Raw genomic sequence first — 20,206 nt, 5'->3', positions numbered from 1 at the left:
TGTAGTTTACCCTTCAAGTACTAATTTGTTGGTTAATATGGCGATCCCAAAGCCGGGGTCTGGAGTTTTATGCATTTGGTCGGAGGTAACGATCTTTTCAATGAATTGGGAGAATAAGAATTTTAATGATCTCGGGGAGCCGAAGAATACATTGATCACACAAACGAGCGTCGGCACGAGGCAGAAGATGTTGTAAAGTCCATCACCTCGGGGTTGATGGCTGCAAGTATTCAAGCTATACATCTATCACAATCGGAACTTCAAATCGGAACTTGAAATTGAAGGGATGGAGGCGAAATAGACCAATGCTGCCAGTGGCGCAGAGCTGCATTCCAGGCAACTAGAGATGTCAAAGAAGGGCAGCACACAGCATGCGGGGGTTCCAAGACTCCAGCGATGTGCCTCTGGTCCGGTCTTATCTTGGATGATGCACTCAGTACTTGGCTCTGGGAAGGCACATTATCTCCTTAGCAGCAACAATGTATCCAGTACGGGTCATTCCGAGGCAACAAGCTAAGAATATCCTCAGCTTCAATTACTGTGTATTACTGCAGTCGGATGGCATATAGGGACCCATCTCCCAGTACAGGCTGGAGGGAGAACACGCTCAGAGTGTCACGAGTTATGGTACACAGCAATGGGCGTTTGTGGGCTAAAAGTGGCTTCTGCGAACCCATCTCGAGCGCAAAAAAGAGAGCAGTCTACGTACTGAACGAATGTAAGATCCACGCGAGAAGGTACGTGGCAGAATGCCCAGCGAGTGCTGATACCATTCTATTCCGTGACAGAGGGACTGTTCACGGCCTGATCTTTGATAATTTGCATACCACACTAATATCGGCTGTGTCTGACTACCCGAACTGCTTTTCAGTATTTGTGCCTGGTCGAAAAATCACGAAGGAATAAACAGCGGCAAGTTGACGGATGCCTAGTACGCTAGATTATCCTGCGAAAAGCATGCAACGTGAGCGAGAGGAAATGTGAAGCGCTGAGAGTCCTTTTATTTCCTAATTCAACAAGCTCCCACCCGATTCCTGCAACTCGTATTCGTAGTCGGGTTGGAATTCCAACCACATGGATTCTGGCGTTGTGAGTCTGTATGTGTACTCTGCCTCTTCATGAGGACATATGTGCTTTCGAATCCCAGAAGCCGAGGCAGCCTCGGCGAGCAACTGTGCCCGACAGGTATTCTCCATTAGCGTGAAGAGGAACGCTGCCTCGTCGACAGTGCTCCCTGTCGTCAGAAGCCCGTGATTCTTGAGAATCGCGCACCGTTTATCGCCCAGAGCACCTGCGATTCGCCTGCCTTCTTCACCTTCAAAAGCGATACCGCCGAATGTATCGTAAACAGCATGGTCATTGTAAAAGGTGCAGGCATCCTGGTTCAGCATCTCCAGGGGTCGGTTGAAACAAGACCAGGCCTTCCCGTGGATACTGTGGAAATGGCAGGCAGCGTTCACGTCTGGTCGGGCGGCGTGGAGAGCTGAATGAATAGTGAAGCCGGCATTATTAATACAAGCCTGTGCTGAATTAGCAAGGCATTTCCATAGATCAATAAGGCCTCTCACCCTGTTTCCACCTATGACCTCTCCATTCATATTTACCTGAACAAGGTCGCTAACTCTCATCATTGCAAAATGTCGGGCTAGACTGTGCAGAAATCAGCGACATGTACGCCGCGGCCGGAGTCCTAGATAATTACGGGTTGATCCAGAATGTGTCAGGGTCGACGGGATCCCGGACAGATATGTGTCCGGCAGTACCCTCGAGGTAAGTCGACCCACCCCCTTTTGGCCACCCCCCCCTTTTGGCCACCCTATTTCTCCATCCCAGCCACCGCATTAAAACCCTACCCACGATTTTCAAACTACTATAACAATTACAAAAATCGTCTAAATATAATCCTTTTTTATATACTTATTTATCGATATATAATAGTTTTATATACTAAAAATAAAGTTATTTAGGTTCTTAAGGCTATTAAAAGAGGTCTCTTAGTTAATCGGGCCTCGATTAAGTTCGGAGTTTTAAAATTAACTCTTTATAATTATAAAAGAGGTTACTAGACGAGGGTAATAGTATTCGTAGACCTCTAAAGGCTTCCTTTATAATAAGAAGACTAGCTAACTTAGTAAGTTCGTATTTAATATAATTTAGGCATTATATTAACTTATAAATAGTTTATAAAATTCGCTAAGCGAGTTTTAAGATCCTAGGGGGATATAAATCCTTTTAAAAAGAGATAAATAGACGCTTTTTTAAAAAGGAACTTATTAATTAAGGTCTAGAGAAGTCGTACTATTAATTCGAGGTGTCTAAATAGGGCTATTACTAATATAATTAAGTTATAGTTTAGATTACTTAATATACTAGAGATTAGTAATATTAAATAGGCTAATAAGTATAATATAAATAAGACTAATATCCTAGAGGGTAAGGGATTTAATAGCCTAGTTTTAAGTAAGGTAGAGACTATAGTAGTACGAAAAAAAGAGCCTAGTTCGCGTACTTAAGTATTTATAATCGAGTATATTTTTATTAATAGTTAAGCTATTAAACTACTAGTTATATATAAAGGAAAGTCGGTATAATAGTAATAGTTTCTATTTAAACTTAACCCTTATACTAATTAGGAGTTTATAATAATAAATAATAGCTAAACGACCGATAAGACTACCCTTAAGTAGTTAAAAATAGTATTCTTATTATAGACTAAGACCCCCCCCCTTAGGGGGCTTAGTATACTTAATAAGCCTTAACTATTAGTTCTAAATAGTTATAAGAGTTATATAATAATAGAATTTATGTAGGAATATTATAAAAACAACGTTTATTTACTATTCTTATTACTATATACTTCTTATATCCTCTAGCCGTTAGATATAGCTATCTTTAGACTTATTAAGTCTAAGTATAAAAAGGAGCTTAGTAAAGAGGATATAGTAAATAATTCTACTATTGTTAAAAAGCGGTACTTCTTAAGCTATTACTAGAAAGCTCGTTTAGCTAGTCTAACGTCGTTAAATATACGAAGTAAGTAGAAAGTAACTAGACTATATCCCCCTAATATAGCTAGACTACTTACTAATCTAATAGTCCTATTTAACCTAGTTATACAAACTAAAAAGACCGTAAATACTAGGTAAGTAACTAGTAATACTAGAAAAGCTATTAACTAGGTATTAGTAGCGTCTATTATTAACTAGTTAATACCTAAGAAGGCTAGCGAGCTCTGTGATTAGTTAAAGTTATTTATAAAGCTTAGTCTAGACTATAATACTTAACGACTATTATTTAAAAAAGTAAAAAAGGTATTTAATAAGTAAGCCTATTATTTAGTAATATCTTAGTACTATATTCGAGTTCTAAAAGCTAAAGTTAACCGATTAAGGCTATAAAAAAAAAAGAGTATATTAATAAACTTAAATACTAAGTTCGCGAATATTTAAGATATATAAAGAGCTTAGGAGGACTTTAGTAACTGTCTAATTAGTCTTAGTTAACTTATAGGGGTCGAATTACCTAAGGAGAATAATAACTATATTATTATAGTAATAGAAGATAGTTAATTAATTAAGTGTAGTTAGTAGCGATGTTTTGATACTATGTTTTGATAGGGTGGCCAAAAGGGGGGGGTGGCCAAAAGGGGGTGGGTCGACTTAACCTTTCCGTGCCATGACCCTAAAAGCTCCAGCCATATGCTCCAATGCCCATTGCCGTGCCTTGTAGGGATCTACGAATGTCGGGATACCTTCAATTGGAAAGCCTCGTCCGATGGTAGCACCCTCTCCATCGAGAGTTGAGAGGCCATTCATGGATGTGTCATCCACGCGGCGCAATCCGACGGACTTCCGAACAACTTGAGCATCCTCATCCAAGGTGGTGGACATCCTGGAAGTCAGTGGTACTCGTGAGGCAATTCTTGTTGTTGTGGCCGTCTGCGCCATGTTAGCTATCGAGCTAGAATGAGCAAGTCTAAGGCTGGTGTGCCGATGATGTGCAAAGGAGGGCAGATGGCGATTCGAGAAGGTCGATAGTTCATGTACTATACGAGAACTCATCCCATGCAGGCACGAAAGACCATGAGGAGGTTATGAATACCTCTTCAAAGCTTTCGAACGTGTTATCTGACTAGTTTTAAATCGCATCGGTGCCCATTCAAACGAATGAGGACATTCGCAGGTCTGAAATTCGGGCAAGTATCTCCGAGCCATAACAGCCTGTCCATGATTCCGGGGTCGATTTACACACGCAACAATACGTCTGAAACCCACGAGTCAACATCCCCCATGAGAATGTACCATAAGTGCAAAGTGGCATAGCATTTGACGAAGATGAGAGCTGTTTGATTTGGACGGTGACCCTTGTGTGTCAGTGGGTCTCAAAGTACAGCTTCCTGGTCCCTGTCGTCTTCACAACCGGAGCTGGCCATTTCACTAGGAGATGACTGCCGTCTGGGGGCGAACCCAGGTGCGAAATATCTGTACTGCTAAGGGAAGTCAACTGCGAACGATCCCCACAACTGCTCGACCAAATCAAAGCGCCAACGGCTAGCGCCAGCCAGCCACCTCCAATCTCACAACAGCGCCGCCAGGCCAGAGGAAGAAGAAATCCGCATGGTCTTCCAGGAACAACGATGGGTAAGGCCCGCTAAGGGAAGCGGCGTCTGGCTGACCATTGCGGTCTGGTTGGCTGTTCATGGCTAGCCTGCCAGCTCTGCTATAAGAAGCAACGCCTGAAAATCCAGACACATTATTGAGGGACAAGCCACACAGCCCAGCTTCATTGGCCATCTTCGCAAACAAACCATGTCGTCCGCACGCCCTAAACCCACAGATCTCGAGCATCACTTCTCCCAAACGTCAAAGAAGAGGGCGCCGAATGTACTCAAGGAGTACTACAAGTATCTTCGGATACCAGAGATGGGAAATTTGGCCGGTGGTATGTCTCGGCGGCAATGATGTGCCTATGTGTACCAAAATGGTGCAGAGTGTTGACTGTAATCTTCAGGCCTCCCCAGTCCAAGTTACTTCCCTTTCAACAACGTGGATCTTTCGCTATCCAACCCGGACTCACTTGGTCCCTCGAAATATTCTGAGGCGGCAGGGGGGCAGACACCCCAACTACGCATCCCTCGACGCGGGGACGAGCTGGGGTCCGTCCGCAACGTTGACTTGACCACCGCGCTCCAATATGGAAGCGCCTCGGGCTTTCCCCCGCTCTATGCCTGGTTGAGGAAGCTTACCACTACTATCTACCACCCGAACATTCCGTATGACGGCGGCGCTGACATTATCGTCAATGGTGGATCGGCGGATGGGCTTTTCAAGGTCTTTGAGCTCTTATTCAATCCTTGGGATAAAACTTCTGGTGATGCGCGGAATCGCGAGGGCTTGATCGTGGAAGAATTTGTGTATGGGCCTCCAATCGCTCAGCTCAAGCCCAAGGATGTGAACATCGTACCGGTCAAAATGGACACCGAGGGAATGCTGGCATATGGTACGGGAAGTCTCTGCCATGTCCTTGAGACTTGGGATTGCGAATTAGGGAAGAGGCCACATGTTGTTTATCTTGTTCCGTGAGCATGCTGCCGGCGACCTCATCCTATGACGACTAGCTAACAGGGAACCAGAACCGGCCAAAACCCGAGATCCGGAGTACTTTCTCTGCCACGGCGGAGGGAAATCTATGATATCTGCTCGCGGTTCGACCTCGTCATCGTCGAAGACGACCCGTACTGGAACCTGTACTATCCATCAACATCCACCACGCCCAACTTCCCTAAAGACCCGAACCATAACTACTGCGTACACGACCTGCGGGGCAAGTCGACAGGCTACGCTTTCCTCGACGAGCTCGTCCCGAGCTTTTTGAGCCTTGATAATGACGGCCGCGTCATACGACTCGACTCCTTCTCCAAGACCGTCGCGCCCGGTTGCAGGCTTGGATGGGTCACAGCGCAGCCGAGTGTGTGCGAGAAGCTCTTTAGGATCACGGACGGCACCACCCAGCAACCCTCCGGCTTCGTGCAGGCCATCGTCACGCAGTTGATTGGTGATTTCGGTAGGGACGGCCCCGCTGAGACCGCGATTTCGGTGCAGAAACCCGGCGGCTGGGGGGTGGGCGGCTGGATTAATTGGCTTGAGGGCTTGCGATTCACCTATCAACGCCGGATGGAGAAGATGGCTGCAATCTTGGAAGAGAATAGGTTCTTGGGGATAGGCGGAGTTCAGACTGAGATGTTCTCGTTCCAGCGGCCCGCGGGTGGCATGTTTATCTGGGTCAAGGTGAACATCGGCAGTCACCCGCTAACCTCTATCAACCCGCGCCGATTAATGCAGGGGTTGTGGGTTTACTGCACCCAGCACCCATATCGCATACTGGTCGTCCCGGGCGGGGATTTTGCAGCCAACCAAACCATCAAGAGGGACCTGGGGTACGTTTTCTTCCGCTTCTGCTTCGCAGCGGTGGAGGAGAGCATCCTAGAGGCCAAGTCGCGAGCATTCGCAGAGGCCTGCGAAAGTTATTGGGCCATTACTGACGCCAAGGTCATCAATGAAATCTTACACGAGGAGGACCTGACCAAACAGATGTACGAAGCCGGATATGACGATACCAGCTTTGATCGAGAGGTTGTTCACAGATGGTAAGACAAGAAGCAAACCCATAGCGAGAAACAATGGAAATTAGGTCTCAAACGTGATGCAACACCGATTGGCCTTGAATTGCTAATTCTCGTTCAAAAATAACTCATCTTGAGTCATGTCATCAACTCATGTTCGTTGTTTGTACTTCCACTGTCTGGCGCGAAGAAGATTACATAGGATCGTCAAGACCAGGGCCTCAACTTTTAGCTCCTGCGCGATCCGCAGCGGGTTGCCAAGAATAACCTCCACCTCCATCGGCCTGTCCATCATCGCGTCAACCTGCATGCTCGGTTTGAGTCCAATCGCTTCAGGTGTGAACGAAATCATCTCATCCTGAATGCCGGGCTGGAGCCCATAACCAGCGGCCTCCGCGATAGCTACGACCTCATCCATAACTGGACGTACCAAGGTGTCGATGTACCCGGCGGCTTGGACCGCACCAGAGTCCAGTCCAGTGATGGCGCACACTGGGTTGAACGAGGCATTCCACACGAGCTTCATCCATCGTCGCCGCACAATCAGCGCACATACCCATTCAAATCAATCAAACAAATAAGTCAAACAAACAGTCAAATATAGGAATTTCAGCGAGTCAAACAATCAAATATTCTAGCCCGTATATTTGATATATTTGATCAAATCTAGAATCTAAGGGTGGACCCGAATATACCAATAATATACCGAGAAAATACGGAAAAAAAGGGGCCGCCCGGACCCGGATTCGAACACCGGACCTCCGGAATTAAAGTGGAGTCGCCCCAAAAAGTTCGGCGCGTACGGCGCCGCATCCACTATACCATTTACTCGTCTAATGTTCAACTTCACTCTATGATAACTTATCACTCAAATCAATCAAATATTTGTCAAATTTATCAAACAATCAAATATGGCGCGAGAAATCAGCCAAATAATCAAATATGAACCTCATATTTGATTTGTTTGTTTGGGTATAAGCGCTGCGCACAATGTCTTCGTGGATCTCGCAGGCAACGCCACCGAGCGCGTAGAGTGCCGCAAAGGTGCTGCACGCGTCCTCCTGCCTCCGCCGGTGAAGACCTGGGCTCGGAAAGGGGGCGAGGTGCAGCTTGTCTGGGTCATTGTGCAGGACCTCGCGGCCATTGAGCTCGCACCCGATCATAGTGACACCCGAGAGCACGACATTTTCAGGGAACGCGTCGACGAAGGGCCATTCTATGTCGATTCCGTTCTGGACGAGCACGATGGATGTCCGGCCCGGCGTGACGGCCAAGGCAATAAGATCCGGGATAGAATAGATGTCGGGCAGGCTTTTCATCGCCACAAGAACGTAGTCGAACGGGCCGTGCCTTGCCGCGTCCGATATGTTCCTTTCCACTAGACGCCGCGCAACCGGTATTTAGGTCTTCCTGATAATCTAACGGGTACACTGCTGAACTCTTACCGTGATGAGGCTTCCAGTCTAATACCGTTCCGTGGTCGACGCTTCTGATACAGAGTCCTAGACGCTGCACCTCCTCAAAGTTCGAGCGGAAAACTCCCGTGACGGTGGCCGCCTTGGATTTGTGCAGGGCATAGGCACACATGGTGCCGACCGCACCGCAACCCACTACAAGAACATTGGCGGCTTCTGACATGATGGTGCCTGGTGGAGCTGTTGACACCAGCTAGAACCATAGACAAGAAGGCGAGGGGATGTACCGGTAATTAATAACATTACGCGCAAGAATACCCCAGTGTTATACGGTAAGTCCTCGCGGCAGTGCCTGCGAACCTTGTGGCTCTCTCAGCGCAGAAATGAAAGGTGTGGACTGGAAATACCTGAAGGGCGTGTTACTCATTGTAAGGATGCTTGTCTTGAGACAAGCCTGTAGCAAGTCAAAAGTACATCTAATCTCGGTCGTCTCATCGGAACGGCTAGTTCAGATCGATGGTATTATTGGCAGGCCTTGCAAAAAGAGAAGGCAACTCCGAGTACATGAACATGTACCGTGTCAAAATGGTGGGTTTGCAGATGTATATACATTCAGAGCTTGCTTTCCCTCAACTTTCAAAAGCGGAGCGACTCCGGCAGACTCCATCCTCGCATGGCTAACGAGGTTGGGGAACATCAAATCTTCGTGCCGTAGGACTACGTTTCCATCATAGACTCAGCCCGGGACCAGGTATACAGAAGTTAATTGGATTGGCTACTGCTGTGTACACTCTACAACTCCAAGAAACCTTCCAATCGGATATCCCTAGAGCTGGCCCCCACCCATAACCTGATCCTCCCAGTCCGCAGCTTCCAGTTCTGGCTAACAGTGTCCCACTCGCTCAAGTCTCTCCGCGTCAACGACAACGTCACCGTCTCAGTCTGTCCCGGCTCCAAAGCTACTTTCTCAAATCCGCGTAAGTGTTTGAGGCTGTTCGTCCCGTCGAGATAAAGCTGACTAATTTCCTGGCCAGCGACACCGCCAGTATTCTTGATACGGAATTGGACATCGCCGAGGTTGTCCCAGAGGTCAAGATGGCCACCCTGCTCAATGGGCCCAGAAGGATATTCGTCACGAGACAGTCCATCCCGGTAGGAAATCGACAGGTCGGCGTACTCGAACGTTGTGTACGACATCCCGAAGCCGAACTCGTACCGTGGCGTGATGTTGAACGCGTCAAAGGCGCGATAGTCGATGGTTGTACCCTCATCGAAATCACTTTGTGGGAAGAGCGTGAAATTGCCCTCCGGCAGGTCCGGATCGAGGAGGTCGCCATAGTCGCTTGGCTGCCGGGCGACGGTATAAGGCAGCTTCCCCGAGAAGTTCTCGTCGCCATATAGCAGGGCTATGGTGGCCTCTCCGGAGCTTTGGCCGGGTAGATGAGCGTAGATGATGGCGGTGACATTTGGATGGTCGACGAACCCGTCCACGAGGCGGATGCCTGCGTTGTGAATGACGACGATGGTGTTGCTGCACTGGTCCGCCACCGAATTGACGAGCCCGTCCGAGTAATCGTCGTAGAGCGCGGATCTGTCCAGTGTCTCCGTGGCTCAGGCGTTGATGAACACCAGACAAGCGTCGGATTCGGACACGGACGGGGCTGGGCTGACCGTGTCCCAAAGCAGATCCGTACCATCCTTCATGGCGCGCTGCGTCAGCGCGTCTAGCGGGCTATATATCCAGCCTGGAGTGGTCGAGCCTGAGCCGCCGCCCGTGAAGATGGTGCCGTTCATCGCGATGGCCGATGATCTCAGATCCTGAGAGCGGGAGGCGAGCAGAAGCTCCGTCAGATTCGCATTAGTCTGTCCAAGAAGCCACTTGAGCATGTCCATCCCCTGCACGGGACCCCAGGCCTGATAGGTAGTGGCGGAATAACCAAAGACTGACACAACTTGCGGCTCCTTCAATGGCAGAGCATCTAGATTCTTCACGAGTACGTGCCCTTCGGTTGCCCCCTGGAAGAGAACCGTAACCGCATTGGGGTCTCTGGCATTGATTCGCTTATGTGGCCCTCTGATTTCGAATGGTATCCCAATGCCTGGATCTGGGTAACCTTCGTTTTGACTTAAATAATACCACGATGCAACGATTCTATTGAGTATTGGCTCAAGCTCAAACACAGAGATCCGGACTAGCTTACCTTGTAACCATGTCATCCAATCGTGATTCCGGCACAGAGCCATTCTGGATTGCTGTGGTAAGATTGGCGCCCCAATATACGGAACCAGGCATGGCCATGTCGAGGCCGGCGAGAGCACTCGTGACTCCTGAGTCTTTTCAAAGTCAGCGGTTTTTAAGGAAGGGGAACGGGTTCAACATACGCTGGGCATCCCAGTCACTGACGGTGAAGCCCTGAAATCCGAGTTCCGTCTTGAGCACCCCATTGAGTAGCTTACTGTTCGCGCAGGCATACGAGTTGTTTACACGGTTGTAACTGGATTCAAATTAACTTGAAACACACCAAGGATTAGCGTCGGTTTATACCTGCACATTACATTCGCCGCACCAGCCTTCATGGCATCCTGGAATGGCCTTCATTCCTAGTCAGTTTCTGAAATGGTGGGGGAAATTACAGCAGCTATACACACCAGAGATAAAGCTCGTGGAGGGTCTTGTCGTCAATGTTAGACGACACCGCCTCGACCGGGGGTTCGGACCCCTCGAGGGGCCTTCTATTTGTCTCCTGTTCGTTGCCAATGAAATGCTTGACGCTCGCCATGACCCCTTGCTCCTGAATGCCAGTGATGGTCTCGGCTGCGAGCGAACCGCAGAGGTAAGGGTCGTTGGAAAACACCTCCCAATTCCGACCGCCAAGAGCTACCCTACCCAACGGTCCAACGGCTATTATCGAGTCAGCGCCAGTCTTAAGATCCGACGTCAGGATGTTGTACCAGGCCCTAAAGCCACGTTCACGCCTTTGGTGCGGAACTCTCCTCCAAGGTAATGACCTCTCAGCTTGGTAAGCTTTTTGTTCCAGCTGGTCCAGTCAGCATCTCTCAGAATCGTGAAGGGGCTTTCTGACCTTGCGCCAACAGTGATGCCCGCGGGATAGCTGTTCACCATGTCAGTGCCTCGAACACCGTTTCCGGCATCTTGGAGACAAAGACCCGGAAATCCAAGGCGAGAAACGCCTGGAATGTTACCGGAGCATCCATTATGTGTGCTAGAGACACCGTATGTCAAATTGGACTACGGTAATCAGTTAGATGTTTTCTCGGATCTCGCTTCTGATGTTTAGGCTGTTGCGATACTGCCTCGCAACATACTCACTTTCTCGTCGAGAGTCATCTCCGCAATGAGAGCTTTGGCTTTCCCATAAGCGTCTGCCCAATCTCCAGCCCCCGTCATATTGGCTAAGATCCTCCTGATTAGCATAGAAAACCTATGAATGCTGGTCCAGGCGTACGAGCTGGGTAGACAGGCGGGCTCTCCCCATAAAAGTGGGCATCGGACTGAATGACCGTGGCTGCCGCCGTGATGGCATACAGAAGTAAGCCGTCAAACATCATACTTGTGAAGAGGATAGACTACAAGATGTTCGGTTTGATTAATGAGGCTATCTATGCCGCCTGCGAGCCTTTCATATAGAGGTTCGTCAGTACAGTCATCGCTCTTGTAAGTCTTCCTTATCCATGGATCATATCGGCCGTACTTGCCCCGAGAAGACATCTCCGCCCGAAGTCGGGCGGTAGGTGACGTATTTCTAACACTGCGTGCCATGACACATGCATGACACAGGAACCAAGGGTCCCTCTACGCTATTCTGCAGGTGTTGAAACTGCGGGCGCCAAAGCAGTAAAATAGCCAGGCGGCACAGCTTAACGCGCATCCTCCCCACAAACTCCAACCTTGACCTGTATAGATTCGACCCATCGTAGGTCGCCTTGCGGCCGATGTTGCCACCTCGTTATGCCTTGGCTGCTTTGAGGACCCTGGGCGCTGCTGCGGCGGGCTTTGCTTGGTCCTTTCGGGCAGCTGACCTCTCCTCCCTCCAGTAAGCCATAAGTCACATAGGACAGGTCGCTCACCACCCTACTTATGATAAGTTAGGCGGTTCTGTCTTTGTCTGATATACGTAACCAGAGAATGTTATATACCGGTACTTACACAGAGTTAATCTTATCAAAGAATACCTCATAAGTAATTTGTCAATATCAATAGTGTAGCTAATGAGCAAGCTATTTAGTAAGGAAGGCTGCTTACCTTCCGATTATATTTCAAAGAGTAGGTTTTAACTAATGGTTAAAAAAATTATTTGTTATTACATTAAATGCAACTTATATATTCTATAATTTATATCTATCTCTATATTAAAAGTTAATTAACTCAATAGCTATAATTACTATTTAATATATATAAGTTTAAAAAGCATATATATAATAAGACTAATATTTTAAAATAGTTAATTAAATAGCATAACGAATTAGTCTAATAATATAGGGCTCTAAAGAATTAACATGCTTTACTTTTACTTAGCTTAAGAGATTATCTATTTTAATATAAATGAATAAAAGTATTCCAAGTATACGCTCTTATTCTTAATTAATTAACTAATTATTCTTATAAAATTCCTATTTAACTATAGAATGAGCTTATCAAACCATCTTTATATAACTACGTTAATATATTAAATATTAAGTTATCTTATTATTAATACTTTTTTATAATCCTTTTCTCTTTAAAACTTTACTTATATTCTTTTATTTAGATATCTTAATAAGCTAATTAAGAAACTCTTTGAATTATGATTTTATACGATATTAAGTTGTTAAGGAACGGAATTTAAAATCTATAGGTTATGCTTAACCAGCCCAGTTCGTGCTTTTCTTTAAATATATTACAAACATATTTTGTCTAATTAGAAGTAGAAGGCAGTTGAGACGAACAGCGTCACTGAAATATCTTAACGTTTAGTGCATTATTATAGGGCCGAATTCCCATCTCTACTGGATACACTCCCGGCTCTCATGTGCCTTGCCCTTAAGACAACGTCCGAATCGCACCTGTCCGTTGGCCTGTCACATCGCACCCCTTGTCCCGCTTTTCCCCAGCTTCAAATCCCTTGAAATAAATTCCCAATGCCCAAGATCCCGCTTTCTCGGGGTAACTAATCCACGAAACCTGTCAGCTGAGACTCATATACCTGTCATCACCTTCATACATCCCACCTTCCCCGCTCCAATCTGCAGGGAAGAGGGTGTGAAAAGATTGCTGCTTAATCTCGCTGGGTTCTTCTGATTCTATGATCGGGACGAAAGAGTCCGAGGCGTGGTTCTCTAGCTAGCAGCGTACGTATTTATCGGTTCAGGGGTGGGCGAGGCACCCGAAGGAAACTCGCAGCTTTGAGAAGCCCTGCTAAGTTTGACGGCCAGTATCAGGCACTTCAAAAGCTTTAACGGCGACACCATCTCCTCGCTTTACGTCTTTCTTGGCGGTTTTGGTACAGCGCCGGTCATTTACGCAGTTTCGATTGCCTCAGGACCCTGACAGACGTACTCATTGAGGTCGGCCTCCTGCGCCGAACTTCCAGCAACTGGGAAGGATCGTTCCCAGATTGGGATGCGAGCATTCAACTTAAGGCATTGTGAAAGGGGGAAGGTGACCCACAGCTGAAAGTTCGGGCAGCTCTATGTTCCGTAGGATATGAGACTCAATGTTGCAGTCATCCATTCCACGTACGTATTGATGTATGTAACAGTGCCATGAAAATTTAGGCATATCTGAATGTAACAGTCGGAGAGCAAGTTTGAAAGGTACGGTTTAGCCTTCACATATTTTCAGACAATAGAATCGTGGGCACATGTAGGTGAATGAGGTAGGAAACCTTGGACGGACGCTTGCGCAGTGCAGAAGAAACCTACAAATCGTCCACTACTAGCAGGCAGATGACATGGGTGCTGAGATACAGAATGTTCACTTGGAACTGGAGTTATGATCTAGTCGAGTCCATTGAATTGAGAAACCGTAATCCATCATACGAGGACCTCGGTTGCCTTGGCTATGTGCTGTCATCCATGATGTACCACTAAGAAGATTTACAAAGCTCTTGTTTCTCTCTTCCATTTGATAACAAGAGTAAGAAGCCCGATAGTAGTTCTGTCAAACGTACAAAGTGAAGTTAGCATAGTTGCCCAGAACGCGAGGGTACGACTCCAGCATAAAGGTTGTTGTCATGCCCGATTGAATGGCGGCGGATACAGCAGCCGTAGCAATTGTGACTCCCTGCTGGCCCCCTACTGAAGTTAGTAGACTTCCTGGACGGAACGTGCTTCGAGTCAGAGAACTCACAACTCCAGCCCCAACCACTGCCAAGTGTTGTTCTCCCCCGCTGCAGAGGCGGCAACACCACAGTCCATTCGTCCATTAACGGTGTGCCATCGCTCTTGAAAGCTGCTACCGTCGCGGGCTTCCCGACGCTGTTCCAATTCACTTCTACGTCGATGTTGCTAGCCGAAGTCGCCGTAGTGCTGGACAATGGGAGCGTGGGCGTATCCCACTGCACGACTTGGATCGGGATGCTCGGCGCGCTGGCAAAAGAAACCAACAACGTGGTCTTGATGCCCGGAGGGCCGGCAACATCGAAGTAGTGGGACAGGAATGATACAGATAGCGTGATATCAGTCTCGTCGACGGTGTAGTCCGGATTCAGCGTGAGGCTGGCCCCGTCCGCCGTGGTAATGGACTTGACGGAGTCTCCGTTGAATGTGAAGGAGAGGGATACGCTCTCGACAGCGGTTCCGACCTTGTGAAAAACAAACGCCGAGCTGAATTGGCTAATCGCCGTAGTGTCCAGGGTTGAGTCGGGAAGAGCGTTGAGATTGCCAGCTAAAGCATTGAAATGAAGGTTGAGGCCGGTTACGTCGTACCAGGTGTGTGAACTGCGGTCCAAGAGATCGTTGCCGGTATCCCACACAATTGGAGCAAAGTCGTATTTTCTGGAGAGCCGTCCGATGATATCGTAGTATCTCCATCGTGCTGCAGGCTCCGAATGTACCGGACTCACGAGCCACTCGCCAACAACCATCGGGACGTCAGTGAAGTTGTCGCGGAGCCGACTAAAATCGGTCTCGAATGCGGTAAGGTCGACGCTAGAGCCCCATATGGTTTTGCCCCATGCGGCTGACGTAAAATCATCTAGTTGATCCATGTCAGACAGTGCTTGCCTTTGTAGCATAGTACACAAATAAAGGGGCAGACCGGCGATGACTTACAAGGGTTGTAGTAATGCACTTGGAGGGCCCACGGATTCGTGTACTTCGAGTCAGGCGGCTCAAACCAGAGGCTTGTCCGAACGATATCCTGACCGGGCCCACTTAGTGTAACGACACGCTTTGAATTAAATCCGCCGGCGTCGTTGATTGCTTGAAGAAATATGTTATTCAGCTTGTTCTGCTCGGCCGCAATCTCGGCTGTGTCTCCAGGAGCCTCATTAAGTGGCTCAAATGCCACGAGGGATGGGGTACAGGCGAGTTTGGTACCAATCTGGTACCAGAGCCTGTAGAACTTCTCCTCTATCATGCTATAATTAGCGTTTGCTACTGTCAGATCCGCCCAAAAGTGCGAGTCGTGGTGAACATTAATGATGACATAGAGGTCCCGAGACGTGGCCATGTCGACGACGTTAGCAACTCGTTGGAGCCATTCAGGATCTACTGTCCAATCAGGAGAGTCTCCCTGGTCTGAAAAGCCGATGAAATGGTTCATCCAAGTGACTGTTATGATTAATAAGGTACATGGTGTCTTTAAGCATATGCTAACAAGAGGCGGGTGTCGCCCTACAGGAGGGCTGGCTGTCAAGAACATACCTGGGATGCGGACGCTGTTGAAACCGAAAGCCTTCACATCATCAAAGGTTCCTGCAACCACTGGTACGTTGTTCCAGCTGTCTTCATTCGGGAAAGCATCGAGGGTGTTCCCTAAATTCCATCCGGGCTGAAGCTGAGCAGTAAACTCAGATGCTGAGATGGGTTGAAAATCTCCTGAACATTGAGAGATCACGTTGTTAACCTGATAGAACCATAACAAAGTAGCACAAAGACCCTGAAGCCGCGCCATGGTTTCCGCTCCATGAAGAGGGGGAGACCCGAGGCTAATCGACTCGATTGTAGATCGGTATCCGAAACTGGGGTAAGATTTCAAGCCTGGAGTCAGCTGGCCTTCGCTATAGCCTCTTTATTCCTTCATGCGAGGGTGGTAAGAAGAGACCGAATGAGAATATCTCAAGTTTATGTATACAGATGGCTCGAATAGCAGCTCTGTCAACCGGCAATATTCTGGGCTAGTAGTCCTCGTGACCTTCTTACGCGGAGCTACCCCGCCTACGCCCCGGTGGCAGATGTGCCGAGCAGATCCTAGATTTAGTCCACGAACCCTGACACGGCGACATGTCTGCGGAGGATATAGATCTGCCGAGCGTGTTAAAGTAGTGGGTCTACATCGCCGGGAGTCTTCGTGCTAACACGATCTTCCTAGCCCCTAGATACCTTATTATCAAAGAAAAACAAAATTCAGTAAAGGTTTGAAGGTTTATAATAGAGTTCTAATAGAATCGTAGTCATGATGTTCAACTAATTGATACCGAGATTAATATTAATCTTCTTAAATTTGTTATCAAAATAATCAATCGTTTTTAATAACTATAGTCGTTCTATTAATTAACATTCGTAACTAATATCAAAAACCTAACTATATAATCTAAACTTAAGAACAAACTTTAGTTATGACAATACATAACTTAATCTCATCCCTTTTAGATAATTCTTCTAGTACTATAACTCTATACCTAAACAAATAAATCTAAGGTCTACCCTAAAAGCTCACCATTAGTACATCCTTCTTCTTATCACTTTAAAATGAAATGGAGCGCGATTTATTAACATTTAATAGCTATAATATAGAACAGGTACAGACGTCGACCCGTACTTAATCTAAGCATAACTCATTAGGCTTTTACAAGTATTATATACTTATTAGTACTTTAAGCTATTAGCATAGTGTATATGCTCTTACGGAGTACTAGCCCTAGGGCGAAAAAAAATAATTAATATTTTGAATAACTTAGGTATGTATATAGTATCCAGGTATAGTAGGAGGAAGGGAAGCTTATGAAGAGTAGCCGGGGTAGAGCCTCTGCTGACTAATGTTACTTGGCAAGCAGGTAAGACAGCGGTGCTCGGCTCTGTTACTTAAACTGCCACTAGTCAAAGTTCAATAGATAGTCGGTTCCCTCTCTAGTAAAGCTGAAGTAGAGATCATAACTACCTTTAGCGCCGGTAATAGGGCATATTACGGTTATTAGTATCCCTATTACAGGGTAGTTAGTTCGAACCGTAGTTAACGAAGAGATTAATTAAACTATATAAATATCTACGTAGGTATAAAAAGGAGGTTCTAACTATAAGTTAGGCTAGCTATAATAATTATAAATAGGGCCCTTAATTAGCCCTTACGTAGTCGGCTATATACCGTAGTTAAATTAAACTTTTAATTTAATACTAACTTTCTTTTTTTTTTATTAATTTAACCGCTACGGTTAGAAGTATAATTCGACCTCGGGCCCGTTTACTAAGTCGTCTCCTTTTCCCCCTTTTTTTTATTCTTTTTATATAACCTATTTTTTTATTTGTATAATAACTTTTTTACTACTTACGAATTACTCTAATCCCTTATTTAGTACTACTTTTATAAAAGCGTTTATAAGGTTATTTTTATTATTAATTTAATAAATTTTAAGTATTTCGCGCCTTTTATATAATTACCTAAGGGCTATAATATTAATTATAAGCCTCTTTTCCTTTATTATTCTTAATTTAATAAAGTATTTATATAGTAAGTAAGAATTAGTATAAATAACTATTAAAATAAGTAAAAAGCTAATCCGATTAGTAATCTTCTTTAGCGTTATTAAAATTACGTAAGAGAGGTTAACGCTATTAACTATACTATATATTTCTAACGCTAATATACTTCTTATTACTTATTTACTTTTAGTTAACGAGTAGTAGATTATATTACTATATATAGTGAATTCGCTCTCGCTTATACTCTTATTAGCTAGGATAATAATATACCTTAATTACGAAGTAAGGTTATCATTATTTATAAATAACTTATTAACAAAGACGTAGAGCTTATTAGTCGTAAAGTTAATTAGGTAATAGACGAGACCTTAATTAAGATTCGTCTACTACTACTTAAGCCGCTTATTAAGTACTTCGATATTTTATTTAGTTAAATCTATAGCCTATACTACCCTAGCGTAATTAAAAGTTACTTTAGGCTAATAAATACTTATAATATATACCCCTTATATAAGCTTAGTTTTATATTACTTTTTAACGTTAGTTATATTTAGATTAACGAGGTTAATCTTCTTACTTTACCCCTTTTATTAAAAAATAATAGTTTCCTTTTTAATTATAAGAATCCTATTATTAAATACTAGGGGGGTGTTTATTATAAAAACCTCTTTTAGCTTTATTACGAAGCCCGCTTTTTAAAGCTCCTTATCCTCTTTTTTTATAAAGTTAATATTAAATAAGCTTAATATATTATCGGTTTATATTTTAACGATCCTAAATTAGTTACCTTTATACTCTATAATTAATAAGTACGGGTTATACGTAAAGGTGACTATTAATAGTTAATTAATATAAAAATCGTAGTAAGTAGCCTACTAATAGGTACCTAATTCTACGAGCCTATATAGTAGCTTAAGTACTTTAATAATTATACCTTCTAGGTACTTACTAGCTATTTCTTTTAGTAAATAGGCTAGGATTTTCCTTATAAGCCCTGTGGCCGATTAAGTATAGGCCTAGGTAATATTACGGCTCTAAATCTCGTATCCCTTTTTCCGTAGTAATACTATTAATACTATTATTAATTATTAGTTATAGCGCTATATAATAAGTAATTATATAAGTAGCGTTGCCTTTTTAACGTTACTATATTTTTAAATTACGTATTTAAACTTCTTATACGGCTAGAGTATTCCTTTTTTTTTTAATTTTATAAACTATTCGTAATTTAAATATTCAAAGGTTTATATATTTTTCTAAGTTATATAAAATAAATCGATAGACCTTTTAATTATAAAGAGTATCTACTTCGATAAGATCCGATCTCTTATATAGTTTTTTAATAATTATAATTACGCTTTCTTTATATAGTTTAATTACTAGCTCGAAATCGGCTTTCTTTTTTATTATATAAAAGGTATTAATTACCTCGTCGCTAGTAATAAATTGCCGCGTTAGGGCTTACTATCGTAGTCTTTTACGACGTTTTATTAGTAATATTAGTACCCTTTTAGCAATTTCCTTTTCCTCGTTATCTATTAGTATTACTACGACGATTTTATTAAAAATAATTTCCTATACCTTTACTACGGGTTATATAGTTTCCCCTAGCTCTTCTTCTTTTTATAAATTAAAAATTACCTCGTTAGGATCTATATAGTACGGTCTAACTACTATAATTAATACTTCGAGTAGCTAGTTACGATCTTTTATGATTATATAAGAGCGCTTATTAATAAAAATTAACTTATATAGCCTAGCTTATTATTAAGTAATTTCGCGCTATACTCGTATATCCGAATTTAGTAGTATATTTAGATTATTCCCTATATTAGGCTTATTATATATAATAATTACCTCGTTAACTTACTTTTTTATACTTACCTCGCGCAGTGCCTATATTACTTTTTTAACTACTCGGGCTCGTTAACTTATATTTAGTAATAGTAGCGAGGCTAAGGTCGTTCTTAAATATACTCTAAATATTAATAACGTTAATATAAGTCCGTTAGGCCCTATAGTATTATTATAGCATTTAAGTACTATCTAAATATATTCGTCGTTAATAAAATCTAGATTTTCCTCTTTAATAATTTTAAACGCCCTTTTTAATTACTAATATACCCTCTCTACCTTTTTAATAATATAGTGCGCTTTAATAAGTATAACTTTTAGCTATATACCGTAGGCCGTTATATTATCTCTAAATTCTGCCGATTTAAAGCTAGTATTAGCGTTAGTTCTAATGCTATTTAGCGGTCCTTAGTATATATCGATTTAGCTTTTTTATAAAGCTACTTATACTATT

At 44.2% G+C, this 20,206-nt stretch overlaps 6 protein-coding genes across 6 annotated transcripts; 1 reads left to right on the top strand and 5 right to left on the bottom strand.

The window, feature by feature from the left end:
- Nucleotides 1-1,007: 1,007 nt before the first annotated feature.
- CLUP02_18226 (L-fuculose-phosphate aldolase) lies at nt 1,008-1,391 on the bottom strand (the record flags this gene model as incomplete). Its single annotated transcript, XM_049297128.1, has 1 exon — nt 1,008-1,391. One exon carries the CDS (start codon nt 1,389-1,391, stop codon nt 1,008-1,010), a length of 384 nt encoding a protein of 127 aa, XP_049138352.1.
- A 2,268-nt stretch (nt 1,392-3,659) lies between these two features.
- CLUP02_18225 (Class II Aldolase family protein) lies at nt 3,660-4,700 on the bottom strand (the record flags this gene model as incomplete). The annotated part of the gene is made up of 5 exons (XM_049297127.1): nt 3,660-3,938; nt 4,175-4,220; nt 4,275-4,363; nt 4,391-4,486; nt 4,581-4,700. The coding sequence occupies 5 exons, from the start codon at nt 4,698-4,700 to the stop codon at nt 3,660-3,662; spliced, it is 630 nt and encodes a 209-aa protein (XP_049138351.1).
- Nucleotides 4,701-4,808: 108 nt separating this feature from the next.
- CLUP02_18224 (aromatic amino acid aminotransferase) lies at nt 4,809-6,650 on the top strand (the record flags this gene model as incomplete). The annotated part of the gene is made up of 3 exons (XM_049297126.1): nt 4,809-4,941; nt 5,011-5,578; nt 5,633-6,650. 3 exons carry the CDS (start codon nt 4,809-4,811, stop codon nt 6,648-6,650), a joined length of 1,719 nt encoding a protein of 572 aa, XP_049138350.1.
- Nucleotides 6,651-6,773: 123 nt separating this feature from the next.
- On the bottom strand, nt 6,774-8,260 carry CLUP02_18223 (uncharacterized protein; the record flags this gene model as incomplete). Its single annotated transcript, XM_049297125.1, has 3 exons — nt 6,774-7,142; nt 7,612-8,000; nt 8,068-8,260. The coding sequence occupies 3 exons, from the start codon at nt 8,258-8,260 to the stop codon at nt 6,774-6,776; spliced, it is 951 nt and encodes a 316-aa protein (XP_049138349.1).
- Nucleotides 8,261-8,829: 569 nt separating this feature from the next.
- CLUP02_18222 (beta-glucosidase) lies at nt 8,830-11,607 on the bottom strand (the record flags this gene model as incomplete). The annotated part of the gene is made up of 8 exons (XM_049297124.1): nt 8,830-9,628; nt 9,695-10,111; nt 10,239-10,365; nt 10,420-10,493; nt 10,687-10,995; nt 11,159-11,261; nt 11,365-11,421; nt 11,505-11,607. 8 exons carry the CDS (start codon nt 11,605-11,607, stop codon nt 8,830-8,832), a joined length of 1,989 nt encoding a protein of 662 aa, XP_049138348.1.
- A 2,590-nt stretch (nt 11,608-14,197) lies between these two features.
- Nucleotides 14,198-16,484, bottom strand: CLUP02_18221 (endoglucanase B; the record flags this gene model as incomplete). Its single annotated transcript, XM_049297123.1, has 5 exons — nt 14,198-14,331; nt 14,387-15,232; nt 15,310-15,810; nt 15,904-16,056; nt 16,469-16,484. 5 exons carry the CDS (start codon nt 16,482-16,484, stop codon nt 14,198-14,200), a joined length of 1,650 nt encoding a protein of 549 aa, XP_049138347.1.
- Between the last annotated feature and the right edge of the window lie 3,722 nt (nt 16,485-20,206).

This window comes from Colletotrichum lupini, chromosome 10, assembly GCF_023278565.1.
Source record: "Colletotrichum lupini chromosome 10, complete sequence".
NCBI classification, from domain to species: domain Eukaryota; kingdom Fungi; phylum Ascomycota; class Sordariomycetes; order Glomerellales; family Glomerellaceae; genus Colletotrichum; species Colletotrichum lupini.
This window is presented reverse-complemented; position numbering and strand designations above follow the sequence as displayed.